This window comes from Diadema antillarum, unplaced genomic scaffold (assembly GCF_040938485.1).
Source record: "Diadema antillarum isolate AM-2024a unplaced genomic scaffold, OU_Dant_1.0 seq00001390_RagTag, whole genome shotgun sequence".
NCBI classification, from domain to species: domain Eukaryota; kingdom Metazoa; phylum Echinodermata; class Echinoidea; order Diadematoida; family Diadematidae; genus Diadema; species Diadema antillarum.
In genome coordinates this window covers 1-16,785 of record NW_027272145.1, presented here as the reverse complement: position 1 = coordinate 16,785, position 16,785 = coordinate 1, and the positions used below count along the sequence as shown (strand labels likewise).

Below are 16,785 nucleotides of genomic sequence, written 5' to 3'. Positions count from 1 at the left end.
CACAGATGTCCGGCAAAATTTCTCAAATTTTAATCTATATAGCTTCCTCTGTTTAAACACAGCAGTAATAATAATACAAACATCAACATGGCATTTCATGAACAGCCATAAAATGGCAATGTTCATTTATTTTCTTCAGGTCGTAAATTGTGGTTTAATATGTCATTTCCAGAACATCCCTTTTTCAAAGGAGTACGAAATGAGTCGCTGGAGAGACTGCAGACTAGAGATTAAACATATCAAATGTTTTCCATCCTCTGTCCGCAGTTCCATGGATGTGTTCTTGTATTTTGTAGAATTTCTGCATATCAGCTACATTGAAGAAATTTTGGGGTCTATGTTTCAGTCTATCTTTTTTTTTTTTTATGGACTCTTGATCCCAGTGTTGTTCCCAGAGGATGAAGGTGTTACAGGAAGATAGTGCTAAAGATCTACAAGATGCAGTCATCACCAGTGGTGCTTCCTGATCCGATGTTGTTCTGTGGAGAAAGTAACAATGGAATGAATCACAAGGTTTTGTTGTTTGTTTTTTTGTTTTTTTTCACGAGAAGGATATAAGCCAAATTGCTGATAACCCTATCACAATAATGTTATGGAGTTTCTGTTGAAAAAAAAAATGTAACTAAAACTCAACACAAACATTGTCATTGGTAGCTTGCTACATTTTTTTTTTGTGATAGGAAATGAAAAAAATCAAAATCAATTTGAAGCTTCAAAAGATAACATGGGGATGTTACAAGATGGATCAAACCTTTCACGTTCACAAAGAGAAACTTAACACTGAGTAATATCAGCGCCATGACAGACATCTCATGCTTAAATCTTGTGGATTAAGTGGTACACATGTCTATAATATATATACATTGAACATTCATATGCATTTCTCCATCTTGTACTCGTATTACCTTTTCTTTAAAACATTCAAGATGCCTCTAAGTGCTAGACAATGAGGTATATTACATCACAACTCTCTTAAAACTTCATTAAATTCAGGTCAGATTGCTTTGACTTGAGAAGTAATAAAACACAAGGAGACTCCTTCAGCACTTATAGACTGGATATAAAAAACAAACTTTGCACAACTACCCACATCCCACTTACTTTCATTCTTGTAGCGCCATGTGTAGTTGAGAATGAGGAACGCTGCTACAAACTGACCAACAGGAGCAATATTGCCACGCACTACATTGATGTACTTGTTGTAGTACCTCTGGCGACCTGAGAACACAAACAATGTTTCACTCATGAACTCCCCATCAAAGCCATTTACAATCATACTCAATTAAAGATATCTATTCTATGTCCAATTAATTTCCATAACTTCACTATATTTCTCCTATCATATTTCTAACCAGAGTGCTTTAGTTTCCTGCTGTAAGAGATGAATACTTCTTGGGGGGGGGAGGGGGGCTGAGGATCCAACGGCCTTCTTGCTTGGGGAAACTGCATGCAGTGTTTGTTATGATTCTTGACTACATAACACAAATGTCTGATTGCAATATCACACAAAAAAGAAGTATTTTACAGTAACAGGGGTCTGATTGCAAAATCACGCTAACAAAAAACATTTTACTGTAACATCCTGAACCATAATATGTAACTGTAGCATTCAGCAGATGGCAAGACGGTGTAACCTCTGCAAGGGAATGTTTGCAGTATTTCATTTAGCACTGTTGCTTGACCTATTGCAGTCATTGACTTGTTTATCAGTTGCCTGTAAACATGAACAGCATAGGTTCAAAGACAGTGCAGTGGTGGCAAAATCTGGTCATCATGGACAGAAAAGTTTGAAGAACACAGGGAATGATGGCCAGTAAGTCAATGGAATATCTGCACAATCTTGTGTAATAATCATGTGACTCAATTTGCCATTTACTGTACGAGCTGAAATTTTCGCAGTGGTTTTATTTTCGCGAATTTCGCGAATCTTCTTTGAACCGCGAAAATAAAAACACGCGAAAATAACAACGCGCAAATAGTTACGTTCAGTTAGACCTTCGCAACCCGCGAAATTAACAACACGCGCAAATGTCCTCCAAGTAGCAATTCGCGAAAATATCTGTACGCGAAAATTTCAGCTCGTACAGTACTACCTATTCATTCTTTTCCAAACAAGCAGGAAAATACAAAAACAAATGTATGAAAGAGCTTAATACTAAATTGTTCATATCCACTTCTACAGGAAGTATCACCTGAGATTGAGTGAGTGTGCTATTCCTGGAAATAAGCTTCATCAACTTCTACTTGTAAGATTCAAATACATGTACATGTTTGGAGCTCAACAGACATTGATTTTGGAGGAATCAACATTATAGAGTGAGATGAAGAGTACCATGCATGTATATGTTTTTATTTTTCTGCCATGCATAATATTTCAGTTGCCCAGTAAGAAAAAGTTTCTAGACTGAATTTTTGCTTAGTTTTGCCATTAACTTTTAGCACTTACAATTGTATACATCCCCTTATCTTTATTGGATGAATAACAAGCCAAATGCTGACAGGTTACTGCGGCTATTAAAGAATAAATACAGATAATCCCAGACACCAGTGAGAATAATCACTAAGATTATCTCTTACAAGCATACACTGTTTGCAGTAACTGGTACACTAAGGCCATACTACCGTAAAGTTCCGTGTATAAGACGCACTATTTTTTCGTCGGAAAACATTGAAAATCGGGGGTGCGTCGTATACACGGGTACAGTCGAATCACAGAAAAAAATCTGTCATGTACACCCAATTTTATAAGGCCAACTAGGGGCCATGTATGCCCATCGACGTTTGGAAGGTAAGCAATCACTAAAACTTACGGATAAATGAGCGATCTTTCAATCTGGACACACACAAAAGCTGCAAATACGAGATAAACTTACATCGGCCTAATGCAGTAACGAAGTATCAATCTGGCCATAGACAACAGCTGTAACATCACTGCTGTATGCTACCGATGTCAGTCTACCAAGCTACCAACAGCCAACCTAGTAGCTGGAATACGCGATGTACAGGTATCATCACTAAATTACCGATACCGTAAAACTTATCAATGTACTAGTATCAATATAGCCATAGACAAAAGCTGTAAAATACGGAGTAGGATCGACACTATGTCACCGTAGATAAATTATGAACGATGTGTGAAGCATGCATGCATCCATGTCGTTTGTTTGCTCTTCATTTCACGAGGCCAGCTAGGATACTAGTAGCATAGCTACACTGTAGCTACATTGTAGCTAGCATTTTGCAAAGGCAGCAGCTGCAGACAGAGAGGCTCTTGCAATGGACTCGCTTGCACACAGCGATCGGATCGGAGCGCGCTTGCCCGTTGCGCGCTGTGTTTGCAAGTCCATTGCTCTCTGTGTGCGTGTGCTGAAATCATAGCGAGCTGCCTTTTTCAAAAGGCTAGCACTGTGCATACAAGCACAGTACAAGAGACACACATGTTACTGGTAATCCCTCCGGGCGACACAACAGTGAGTGTAATTACCGTACGCACCGTACGTCTCGCCGTATGATCCCTCTGCCACACTTGTTGATGTTTTTCTTATTTTTCGTAATGAACCTTCCAGTCTGACATGCATCAATATGCGAGACACCCTCTGCTGTGTATGACAGCAAAGATCGTACTGTACACTCATGAGTACGATATGCATGACACATGTAACACGATTAAAAGGCGAAACAATAGCAAGTGAGTACCGAGACAAGTCTCGCATTTTGAGTCTTCCATATTTTGCAGATGTCCGATGAATACCGTTAAAAGAAAGTATAAAAGGAAACGAAAAATAGAGCAAATGCATGCTGCATTCTCAGGAAATTTTGAGCTGAAATAATATGTATGACACACGCAATATTTGCGTGGAAATTTTCGTGTTTTTTTTTTTTTTTTTTTTTTTATTTTAGGTCCGAAAGTAGGGGTGCGTCTTATACACGGGTGCGTCTTATACACGGAACTTTACGGTATGTAAGATGGGGTGACCTAGCTTTTGCCCATATTGACAATCCTATGTATTATTCACCAACTGGAAAATGTGAGGCAGAAGGTCATATTCCTACAGTACTGATGTCTTTGCCAGTAGCATGAAGTGCACACAGAAATATCAACCATACTCACCCCTTCCTAAAGCCCTCACAATACCAGCTGGGCTGAAGGAGCACGTTGCCAGCCATCTTGGCAGCTGACCAAGTCTGACCTCACTCAACCTCAGCTCTGCTATGCCTGAAGAACAAAAAATAATAGCAATGAAAACCAAGCTGTTACCACACTCCGTATCTCACACTGCTTTCTCTCTTTTTTCTGTAACTGCCATCCCAATGCATTTACTAATTCAAATGCAGTAGTTATTCATAAACAAACAAAATGTCTACTGAACAAGAAGTAGAACCTTCAAGCAGTTACTCCTGTACCTGTAGCAGTTCATGCTAGATGGGGATGGCTGGTGCAGTAAATACAACTCATACTTGCTCTCAGTGTAGGACTAGCCTGTCCAGACACCATGCTTTGCAGTGTCTGACAGCTACATGTTCACTGTAGCAATGGTACTCTTGACTACAAGGACACAGTGCCCTACAACTTCCTCATTAAAGAATTAAAATCTTACATTTTTAACATGTATCTACTATACAATGCATTCAATTTCTGAAGTCTGACTCCACCATATTCTCAATCTTTGACTGGCAAGCAATGTCATTATAATCCATGATTTCTTGTGGTGAAGGACTTCAAGCAGTTTCTTAATTTTTATTTTCTCACAAAACCAAAAATTTTGCACACAGAGGCCCGAATTCACGAAGGTGGTACAATCTCTGTCCATGGTTTAAACCATGAACAAAGACTGTAGTTTTGTATGGAGCGCCAGGTATGACAGGTGTCGCATGGCCCATTTCATTACGAAATCAGTCATTTCGTCCGACACATTAGTGAACATTAGTGAACGCTGGTGTACTATCGCACCTGTTTGTCAAATGACCTCCAAACATGCACAAACTCACTCTAAATATCCAACAGCCTCGAAAAATTGCATCTGAGTGAGATTCAAGTCCAGTAAAAAAATAATTTTTCACAGTTTTGACACTTTTACACGTCTTGTCAGAATATGTCGATCACAGTTAGTTCTCTCTGCGATTACTGCGTTGTGCACAGGAGCAGACAGCGCAGCACGGTGTATAAAACACATTTACGGCAGCGAGCACCGTGATTGATCTGAATGTAGCTATCTCACAGCGATCGGAGCAAGTTCTTCTACGGTATCTTGGAAAAGGGAATATATTTTCCACCTTTCCCTCAGTTTGTACCGAGTAGCGGGAGCTATTGATTGGGGTCGTTCCTGTTGCGTGTGTGTGTGTACGTGCGCGCATGTGTATGTGCGAGGGTATGTGTGTATATGTGTGTGTGTGTGTGTGTGTTTGCAAGAAAGAAGATTGTGAAAAATTTGGTTATAAGACAAGGGTGAAAGAATATAATGCCTTTAAAAAAAAAGACTAGGAAAGGGGGAAAGGAAATGAAAGAATATATAATATATAAAAAAAAACTGGAAAAAATTAAACAAAAGGTTTACAAAACAGAGTTAACTAAGATAATGGAAGGAAAGAAAGAAGAGAAACTTGTATTTAAAAGGAAAGCAAGGGAGGGATGGATATGTTTGAAAAGAAAAGAGGAAAGCAAAGAGAAATATATAGACTGAAAAAAGAAAAGCACTAGGTAGAATAGTAGAATGAGAGATGAATCAAAACTGGATGAAAGTAAACATGATGATTAGGAAGGAAAGAAAGAATACTGCAGGTTGTAAAGGAAATGAAAAATAGGATTCATCATAATGATACACTAAAAAAAAAAAATATTGATGGAGAGGATAGAAGGAAAGACCCTTGTAGTTGGAGGGGAAAACAACCCAATAAGGAAACAAAGAACAATTAGAGTCTAGGCAGAAAGTACAGTTAAATAGGAAATCGAAAAAGTTAGACAAGAGGAAAGCCACAAAGAAATGATTGATAGGAAGGAAAGGGAAATTTAGGTATACCGTAGTTATGGTTAAACCATAGCGGGTAAACTCAGCCCCCAGCTGGCGCATTGCAAGTGGCCGAGTTTACCCATAACTATGGTAGATTCTACCTGAAAATGAAAAGAAGAAATGAAGAAAGAGAAAGATATAGGTAGCGATGCCAAAGGAATTTTTCAAATTCATGTGAAGTACATTGAGTGACCATTCAATTTGAAGCTTATGACATGCTCTATAATGTCAGTCAACATATTTTTGTGAATTAGTGGCAAGTATGCAAATGAGCTCATCTATTATGCATGCATGTTCTTAAAAGTGTCTGCCGGCTCCTCCTGGCTGTTCAAGTATTAAAGGCATTTGAGACAGTATAATTGAAATAAAAATAATAAATTAGCATGGAAAGATTTACAATGAATATCTCAATATCTTATGTACTCAGAAGCTTTTTTCAATACTCAGGGGTAAATTTAGTGTAATTATACTAATATGCAAATGAGATTGCAATGTATTTACAATGCATCACATTTGCCGCAATACTACATGTATTTTTTTAGGCATCCTGAATACCCGACTACATGTAAATCTTTGATAATGACACAAGTGTAGTGTCTACTTCACTTTGATATCATTTGATGTACATGTCTGATAATAAAATGATATGTAACATATACAGGAGTATGTATGCATACATAATTATGCAAATGAGCACATCATCAAGCTTCACTTGACATGCACTGCTATGGAGTATAAGATAATCTGCCTATATTCTGTGATGGAATGGTTCGTGGGATTTGAAGTGCAAAACTTGTGTACATATATGTACAATATAAATTGTATTGCTGGTCTTGCAAATAAACATTATTTGGCAAAGTTATGTAACAATTATGGTAATGCATTATCACTCAACTTAATTTACATATTACAGGATACACAACATGTATACATACCTTGAAGACTCGTGACATACATTTTGTACAATGAAAGTTTACCAAGCATTGAGATATGAATATGATGTCAATGTACGAGTAATTTTGTCATGTTGATATAAATATTAAGCATCACAAGTAGCAAACTTTGTATTTCTTAGTGATCTGATTGGGGGCACACCCCCCCCCCCCCCCCCCCCCATAGTTATGCCACTTTTGTCCCATTTCTATTTTTTTTTTTCTAAACATTATGCAATCCAATCTGGGGCACACTCAACTTCTCCCCCTTCTTCAAACCTTACCTACAATTTTCCTAAAACATCAGGGAAAATATAAACAGTTCAGTAGGTTTGCAATTATTTTATAAACAATTTTGTATCAGTTGAATTGTTCACTTAAATCTAGATAAACTTAATCCTACTCTACACCTAACGTTACTACAGCTACCGCAGGAACTAAAATGACATGATATTCCTTTAAAAAAAATATTAATTCATAAATAATTCAAAATCTACAACATGTAGTTTAAAAATCTAAATGATGGATGATTTATTATTGCATTTCAAGAACTAAATAAACCAGGAAAAGATAAACTGCACCCCTCTCCAATCAGTTCACAAACTCTCGCGACCATCACACAACCAGATTTCCCATTGACAATGCACACTTTTCTCGCATATCGCCGGTTCAGGCAGTGGACATGCCCCGAGATTTCCCGTCGGCGGTTTTTTGCGATACGATGGTAGGCAGCAAGTTTGGTATCATTGTAAAGCTGACATTTCACTCTGTCAGAATATGTATGAAAACTGCTGAAAACTCTAGTCCAGGGGTATGAAAACAGCCTTCAAAGTTGCTTTTTCAACACCCAATTCAGGTAAGATCGAAGAAATCCTGTTAAATTTGATACACATACTCAAAATTATTCGGGTTTTTTTCATAGATTCGTAGCAGCAGTGTTCACTGATCGATTCACGCAAGTGTGCTCACGTACAGGTACCGAAATTCACGTGTGATCAGCTTTATGTGACAGCTCAATCAGTGAGCGAATTGCCGCAGTCCGTGACTCAATCGCACCGTTTTCGGCGCATTTCAAGTGCAAAATCCGTAAACAATTTGTTGTTCAATATTATCGCAACATATATTTTGACCATTTACAAACATCAGAGTGTGAATATATGAAGTTTCAAGTGAGATTGAAGGTAAATTGATAACAAAAATTAACGAAATTTGCAACCATGTTTAACACGTAAACAGAGTAAACATCGGAGAACGCACGGCCGGTTTGGCATCGCTAATATAGGTGGCAGCACACACTCGCGCACGCACTCAACCGCGAACCGCTTTGGAGCTACAACTGCTAACGCAAGACTTGGCCGAACGAGAAAAAGAGGGGAAAAAAAATTTACTTTTCAATGACACCACAGAAAAAGCGGCAGCGGGCCAGTGTCGCTACATTCAGCCAAATGATCAACCCATCGTACTGTGCTTGTGTACAGAGCAGCATTTCAAGCGACCCAAGATTTTCCAACGATTTACCGACACTTGTAACTCAGTTCGGGAAACCCACTCACAAGGGGGCCCCTCCTTATAAGTAACCCATTACCCTTTATAAGTAACCCCGTCCCCCTTATAAGTAACCCCCGGGGCACCCCTTGTAAGGAGTCTCCACGCTTTTTTGCAATGCAACGTGAAAATGAAAGGACTGCGGCAATTCGCTTGATTATGTCCATAAAGCTTCACAAGTTTCCTAGTTTAGCTGTTACTCACGAAATTTGAGCAAAATCGGTTCGAGGCATCATATCTAAAATCATGGATTTAAATGCGATGTCAAACGACCCATGCGAATGCTGAAATGCGAGCGATTACTGGCGCGAGTGTCGCCAGGCGCGGCGGCGCGGCAATGCTTGAGTGCAGACGTGGCGACTGAGTGTCCGTACTGAGTGGGTTTCCCGAACTGAACTACTAAAAGTGTTATACTGTTATTAGTGTTAAAACTTCAAGTTCACATCTATTCGACTTTGGAGACTCGGATGCAATTACCGTATTTTAGATAGCGATAGTTACCGGTACTGAATAGTAAATAAGATTAAAGGTCAGGCCAAGGCCAGGGTCCGGGACCCAGCCTCCCAGGCCAGGGAGGGTGAGTTTGCTTTGTGCATGTTTGGAGATCATTTAACAAACACTAAACAGTGTCTGTGCGAAAGTACACTAGCGCCAACATTCAAGATTGTCTAGATTAAAGACACTAGACACTGAATAGATTCTAGGAGACCTGTCTATAATCTAAAAGGCTTTAGTGCAGTGCCCTTCAGCCGAGACATCATTGATTGCCCTCCGCCGACCGACTCAGCTCCGCCGCGCCACCGGCCGCCTCCAGGTAAGTAGGCCTACACTGCACTGTGTAGCTCCAGGCAGCTGGCAGTCCCTATGTACCACATAGCCGCTACGCAGCCAGCGCTCGCGAGATCGAGAAGGGCCCAGCCGCCGTTTCTACGTCTTATTCTGAGAATCTTTGGCATATTTCGCAAAAGTATTCACGGTATCCGTGAAATTCACAATTTGTAATATAGTGTACTGCTGAAAATGTGAAACGACAGGATAAGTTCGTTAAAGAAGTTATGCGAAAACGGGATGGGCAAATTTGGTACTTACTCTTGTCAGCCATGTTGGATGTCACACTGCACCCGCAAAGTAGTTCCATCAAATCGAGGATCAAGGAGTAGCAATACTTAGTTCCGACTGAAGTGACACGGTTTGCAAGGACCTTGGTACATACTGCGAAAGGCTCTGATACGCGGGACTCTTTTCTTTTTCACTCGCATGTTTCTTCACAGGCTCTGTTTTGTTTTGTTTTGTTTTGTTTTGTTTTATTTTGTTTTGTTTTGTTTTGTTAACTCCGCTAAGGAAAGGTGGTCTACATGTATTTCTAGACAAAATGAATGTTCCACCATAATAGCATCCATTTTTCTTCCATGTCTCTTTGCAGTTGGTTGGTGTTAGCTATAATTATTTACAGACATCCCCACCTTCATGATTACAGTGCATTTATTTTGAAAAACATCTTATTTTTTTATCTCCCTTTTAATTGTTTCCTTGCGCCGCTTCATCCATATAGTTTCATTATTACTCAGAGCAACACCTGTTCAAAATAGTATATCAATCATGAAAATGACAAAGATATGAAAGTTGTCTGCAGCGTAAGGAGAAATTTTTAATAAAGTCACTGCTTCGCACAGTGGCAGCATGTGTGAATTATTTAATATCTTTCAATAATCTATGTTTCTTGTTTTTGGTCTGATTTTGATGACTGACCACTTGTACTTTATTCTTCCGAATTTCTACCTTGTTGACGAGAAAAAATTTGAACGTGGTGTGAAATTACACTTTTAAAAGACATAGTACGTGTATCAGCAAATTGAAGACTGGGTCAAATTGTGAACAGGAAGGGTATATAGAGCCAATATGCAAATGAGTGAACAAAATCATGTCATCGCCTCACAATTTTCCATCGATCATGTAAGAAAATGACAAAAATGCAATGTTTCCGTTATCAAAGTGTAAAACATGATGTTGTTCCTGCTTGAATAACTACCGAATAATAATCAGTTATTAGATATCAGGATTTGAGACTTGGGCGTAATTGCGTTTGAAGGAAACCCCCTGCTATTTTCAAAATTTCATGTATAAACAATGTATAATATGGCAAGTTGTGAGGGGACGACATAATCACTTCACTTTTTGCATATTCATACTTGTTCAAGAAGAGTGCTTGTTTCCTAAATATTGAGCGAAACTTCAAAATGTTGCAACCTTTTCATCCGATTTTGATGAAATTTTCATTGTTTTGCATGCTAAATAAAATATTCCTTCTTTTCAAAATAACTTTCAACTGCCTTTTAGTTTCCCTTTAATAACAACTGGATCATATAAGTTTCCCTAGCACCATCCGTTACCCATTTTGTTTTCCAGATTATATAAAAAAATAGCTTCGAATTGATGTATAATCATGAACAGTTCACCAGTGATTTCAATACTATGTTTTGTGCATTATTATACTCGACGACGGACCGAAGTAATCTTTATGTATACACTCAGTAAAAAAAAAAAAAGTAAACACTTTTTCAAGTTCATATTTCTCATAGAATATTTGGCTAAAAGTCAATGTATTACATACCATATTTAAGGTAATTTAATTGGCTATCAGCCTGGTAGGTCAATAAAAAAAGGAGACCTTACGCATGAGTAAACACCTTTGTTTTCCTCTTCCAAGGCACAAAAGTTAAAATAGCAAAAATGAACAAGTTGTCATTCATGCGTAACTGCTCTTCCATATAACAAGAAGAAAAAAGTCAAAAATAACACAATTAGATACATGAATTAGGTTGCAAAAATAAACCTTTGATCTCCATAATATCTTTGAAGCCCAAAATATCAATAAAGGCCAAAAATATCGGAGAAAAATGAAGAATCTTGGGTCAAACCCAAATTCAAATGAAATAAGAGAAGAAGCAATAATATGAAAAATGGTAGAAATTTCAATTTGTTTTCAAATTAGGAAAATTGTAAATAATATTTGATGTTTAAATTTATCTCATGAACCCTTAAATTACGAAATAAAAATAGTGAAATAAAAAAATTATGTTTATTTAATCATCTTTATGCCATTACTCCCTATGTCGTTTGAAGTTTAAGCTGACAGAAATGTCTTATTTTTCCCCTTTAGTTTCTCACTTTATTTCTGTTTGAGGTTATAAAGAGATAAAGAGAACAAAAACTTGCTTTTGATATTTAATGCATGTCTCTCATTGTGTTGAAATGGCTTTTTGTTGTCGTTTTTATCTTGAAGGGCATTGCCAAATGAAAGACAACATGTCAAATTTAGCAATTTTCACGTTTGTGCCTTGGAGGGCAAAAATGAATGTGTTCACTCAAGCGTAAAGTTTCCCTTTGTAGTAACCTACTAGATTGATAGCCAATTAGATTATCTTTAATATAGCATATAAAACATTGATTTTCATCAAACTCGAAAAAGTGTTTACTTCCTTTTTTTGCCTAGTGTATTTCAAATGTCGGGCCTGTCCTAAATTTGTGTGTGTTGTTGTTGTGTTTTTTTTTTTCGTCACTCCTAGCAGCAGTACAGACACTTCAGAACAACGAAATATCACATTGTAAGGCCCTTCGCAGGTCATGTTAGCTGCCATCTCTCAGATTATAGTCTTTGAATACTATATTTCTGCCCGACTTTGTGGTCAAATTATAGCCCTTGTGTGGTGATAGTCAACGGCGTAGCCAGGATTTCATCTTAGGGGAGGCGGTTAGTCTGCGAGGGAGCGAAGCGACCGAGCCCGAGCGAGCGGAGCGAGCGAGGGGGGGGGGGGGGAGGGTGTGGGAGGGGGGTATCCCCCCTCCCACGGTAAGAACTTTTTGCATTTTGATGTTGTAAATGGTGCAATTTGATGCATGTTTTTGCGCGTTTCATCGACGTGAAACAGTCCCACTTGTTTAAGGTAGCAGTTTTTTTTTGATGTAGATTATTATTGAACAATTTGCCTATAAAATGGTATAATTTAAATACACTTCTTGTATTGATTCTTTTCACTGAATATTATGAACGCGACTGAACCCGAGCGAGCGGAGCGAGCGAGGGGGGAGGGGAGGGTGTGGGACGGGGGTGTCCCTCCTCCCACGGTAAGAACTTTTTGCATTTTGCTGTTGCAAATGGTGCAATTTGATGCATGTTTTTGCGCTTTTTATCGACGTGAAGCAGTCCCACTTGTTTAAGGTATCGTGGATTATCATTTAACAATCGGCCTATAAAATGGTATAATGTAAATACACTTCTTGTATTAATTCTTTTCACTGAATATCATGAACGCGACTGAACCCGAGCGAGCGGAGCGAGCGCCGGAGGGGGAGGGGAGGGTGTGGGAGGGGGCCGTCCCCCCTCCCACGGTGAGAACTTTTTGCATTTTGATGTTGCAAATGGTGCAATTTGATGCATGTTTTTGCGCGTTTTATCGACGTGAAACAGTCCCACTTGTTTAAGGTAGCAGTATATTTTAGTGTAGATTATCATTTAACAATCTGCCTATAAAATGGTATAATGTAAATACACTTCTTGTATTAATTCTTTTCACTGAATATCATGAACGCGACTGAACCCGAGCGAGCGGAGCGAGCGCCGGAGGGGGAGGGGAGGGTGTGGGAGGGGGGTGTCCCCCCTCCCACGGTGAGAACTTTTTGCATTTTGATGTTGCAAATGGTGCAATTTGATGCATGTTTTTGCGCGTTTTATCGACGTGAAACAGTCCCACTTGTTTAAGGTAGCAGTATATTTTAGTGTAGATTATCATTTAACAATCTGCCTATAAAATGGTATAATGTAAATACACTTCTTGTATTAATTTTTTTCACTGAATATCATGAACGCGACTGAACCCGAGCGAGCGGAGCGAGCGCCGGAGGGGGAGGGGAGGGTGTGGGAGGGGGGTGTCCCCCCTCCCACGGTGAGAACTTTTTGCAGTTTGATGTTGCAAATGGTGCAATTTGATGCATGTTTTTGCGCGTTTTATCGACGTGAAACAGTCCCACTTGTTTAAGGTAGCAGTATATTTTAGTGTAGATTATCATTTAACAATCTGCCTATAAAATGGTATAATGTAAATACACTTCTTGTATTAATTCTTTTCACTGAATATCATGAACGCGACTGAACCCGAGCGAGCGGAGCGAGCGCCGGAGGGGGAGGGGAGGGTGTGGGAGGGGGGTGTCCCCCATCCCACGGTGAGAACTTTTTGCATTTTGATGTTGCAAATGGTGCAGTTTGATGCATGTTTTTGTGTGTTTTAACGAGTTGAAACAGTCCCACTTGTTTAAGGTTGCAGTATATTTTAGTGTAGATTATCATTTAACAATTTGCCTATGATTATGGTATGATTTAAATACACTTCTTGTATTAATTCTTTTCACTGAATATCATGAACGCGACTGAACCCGAGCGAGCGGAGCGAGCGAAGAGGGAGGGGAGGGTGTGGGAGGGGGGTGTCCCCCCTTCCACGGTGAGAACTTTTTGCATTTTGATGTTGCAAAATTAATGGTGCAATTTGATGCATGTTTTTGCGTGTTTTAACGAGTTGAAACGGTCCCACTTGTTTAAGGTTGCAGTATATTTTAGTGTAGATTATTATTGAACAATTTGCCTATAAAATGGTATCATTTAAATAATCTTCTTGTATTATTCTTACACTGAATATCATGAACGCTGTCTGTTCAGCAATCAAACAGAAAAAGCATGCACACAAGGGTGTAAATAGGGGCATATCCCCTCCCACACGAAGGTGATTTTGCGTTTTCAGACCTGAAATTCAGCGATCTGGTGCAAATTTTTGGTGCAATACTTTTTCATCGAAGTGTTAAAATCACGGAATTTAGCTCTTATTCCGAATGTGCACCACCTGTGTGTATGTATAAAGTCTAGTGAGGCAAAGCTTAGGGGAAGGGGGATTCCCCCGTTTTTAGAATTGAAATAAAGCGATCTGGGTATAGCCACAGTCTACTTCTATGCATTGCGGAAGTGGGGGGGGGGAGGGGCGGGCGAGTAGGGAGAAGGCGTGGGCGAGTGTTATCTCCACCCTTCCCTTCCGATGGAGCTTTTGCCTTTTTAAGGTTGAAATTGAGATATCTCGTATACGCATATTTGATGGAATCAACATTTGGGAAATCACACACACACACACACACACACAAATACTACTGATGGGGGGGGGGGGAGAGAGACTGAGGGAGGAAAGGGTCGATTAAAAGGGGAAATTCCCCTTATACATGAGGGAACCTTCAGTTTTTCGGAATATAAGTGCTAAGTCTTGTGCACTCAGCAGAATTATTCATAATTTTTTTGTAAATCTAAAAAGTGTACTGAGCTAGGGAAAGAGGCACAGAGGGGGAGGGTTTGGGAGGGGGATACCCCCTCCCAAGCACGAGAGATTTTGCATATTTTGAATTGAAATTCAACGATCTGGTGCACACTTTGAGTGAAATATTCAAAAAAATATCGTATTTGATGAAAGGTTGCAAAGGAGACCCGCTTCATGTGCATGCATACAGTTAGATACACGCATTTTTTTTTTTCCGCCTCCCAAATCCCCGGTCCAAATCTTAGGGGGGGGGGGGGGGCGATCGCCCCCATCGGCCCCCCTCTCCCCCCCCCCCCCCCCCCCCTGGCTACGCCAGTGTGTGTCGTTGATTAATTGCCACAGATGGCGCTATGCGCTCCCGACAATTTCTGTCAATCTTTCTGATCCTGTATTCAAATTATCATTGATAGTTTCCAAAAGTTTTCATTGAGCTCATGATTGCGTTTGACTGCTTTCATCAACCGTTTCTCCTTCCCTCTCTCCGCCTCTATCTCTCCCTCTCTTTCTCTCTGCAACTCTCATTCTGTTTCAGATGACCTAAATCATTACTTGAAAGGAAGATATTATATTTAGTTGAGATTGGGAATTCCAGATTTTTACTTTTTGCGAGATAAATAATTACAAACAACTTATAAAAGTATCATAGAGCATACAATGAGGAAGAGGAATTCAAACTTTATTCAAATCAGTTTTTAAATGGCTGAGATATAAAAAAAACACACAAAGTGGTTATAGTAAAAGGTGGGTTCCACATACGTACCTTTTTTTCATATTTTTGGATCTCTAAACCATTTCAAAATCAGTTTTCATCAAATAAACTTTGAATTCTTTGTGGAATGGTATGTTTTTCCATGAGATGTTTCTCATTATCTTACAAAAAAAAAAATAGAAGCCTAAAGCCTGGGGGGTGTTTCATCAACGTTTGTCAGCGCTTACAACTTGAATCACCATAGTAACAGTCAGTGACCAGAGCATCTCAGCCAATCAAAACCAAGGATTTTGCTGAAATTGTCAGCGCTGACAATGACAAACGTTGATGAAACACCCCCCAGGTCTCAACAAAAACTATACCATCCCTTTCACAGTTTAAGATTGATGGTGTCTGAATACGAGACACATAATGGGTTTAATTTTCGTTTTCTCTTGTTAGTAATAATAATTGGTGGGGGGGGGGGGGGGAGAAAGTTATGTTGAGTATTCTCAAGGAGGGGCGTACGTTAGGGAGCAAATGTCTGATTTGTTTCATCATCTATCTATCAATTTATCGTGGTTATGTTTAGGACCGGGTCATAATATCATTGTTATCATCATATTTAGGGCTATTTTCATCATTATTGTTATTGTAATAATTTTTAGTATTGTCATCATCATCATCATCATCATCATAACTGTAGGCCTACATGTTGTAGTCGTCGAAGACGAGTCATCGTCGTCGTCGTCGTTGTTGTGTTCCCGCCTCTCCATTATCCCAAAGTGCGGAATAAGATACTAGAGCTGTCAAGATTTGTATGAAGTTGATAAAAAATGGAGAAAGGGTGTAGAAGGTACTAGTAGATTAGTCCACTGGCGTAGCCAGGGGGGGGGGGGCGATGGGGGCGGTCGCCCCCCCCCCCCCCCTAAGATTTGGACCGGGGATTTGGGAGGCGGAAAAAAAAATGTGTGTATACTGTATGCATGCACATGAAGCGGGTCTCCTTTGCAACCTTTCATGAAATAAGATATTTTTTTGAATATTTTCACTCAAAGTGTGCACCAGATCGTTGAAGTTCAATTCAAAATATGCAAAATCTCTCGTGCTTGGGAGGGGGTATCCCCCTCCCAAACCCTCCCCCTCTGTGCCTCTTTCCCTAGCTAAGTACACTTTTTAGATTTCAAAAAAATATGAATAATTCTGAGTGCACGAGACTTATCACTTATATTCCGAAAACTCAAGGTTCCCTCATTTACAAG

At 39.4% G+C, this 16,785-nt stretch overlaps 1 protein-coding gene across 1 annotated transcript; it reads right to left on the bottom strand.

The window, feature by feature from the left end:
- LOC139708933 (ATP synthase subunit f, mitochondrial-like) lies at positions 1-9,608 on the bottom strand. The gene is made up of 4 exons (XM_071620900.1): positions 9,575-9,608; positions 4,112-4,216; positions 1,102-1,218; positions 1-479 (listed from the first exon to the last, which is right to left on the bottom strand). The coding sequence occupies exons 1-4, from the start codon at positions 9,585-9,587 to the stop codon at positions 448-450; spliced, it is 267 nt and encodes an 88-aa protein (XP_071477001.1). The 5' UTR covers positions 9,588-9,608; the 3' UTR covers positions 1-447.
- Between the last annotated feature and the right edge of the window lie 7,177 nt (positions 9,609-16,785).

Excerpts from the sequence above, each read along its gene's own strand:
- LOC139708933 (XM_071620900.1), bottom strand. Across the intron at positions 1,219-4,111 it reads TGTGAGGGCTTTAGGAAGGG|GTCGCCAGAGGTACTACAAC; the intron begins GTGAGTATGGTT and ends TTGTGTTCTCAG. Across the intron at positions 480-1,101 it reads ATGGCGCTACAAGAATGAAA|AACAACATCGGATCAGGAAG; the intron begins GTAAGTGGGATG and ends CTTTCTCCACAG.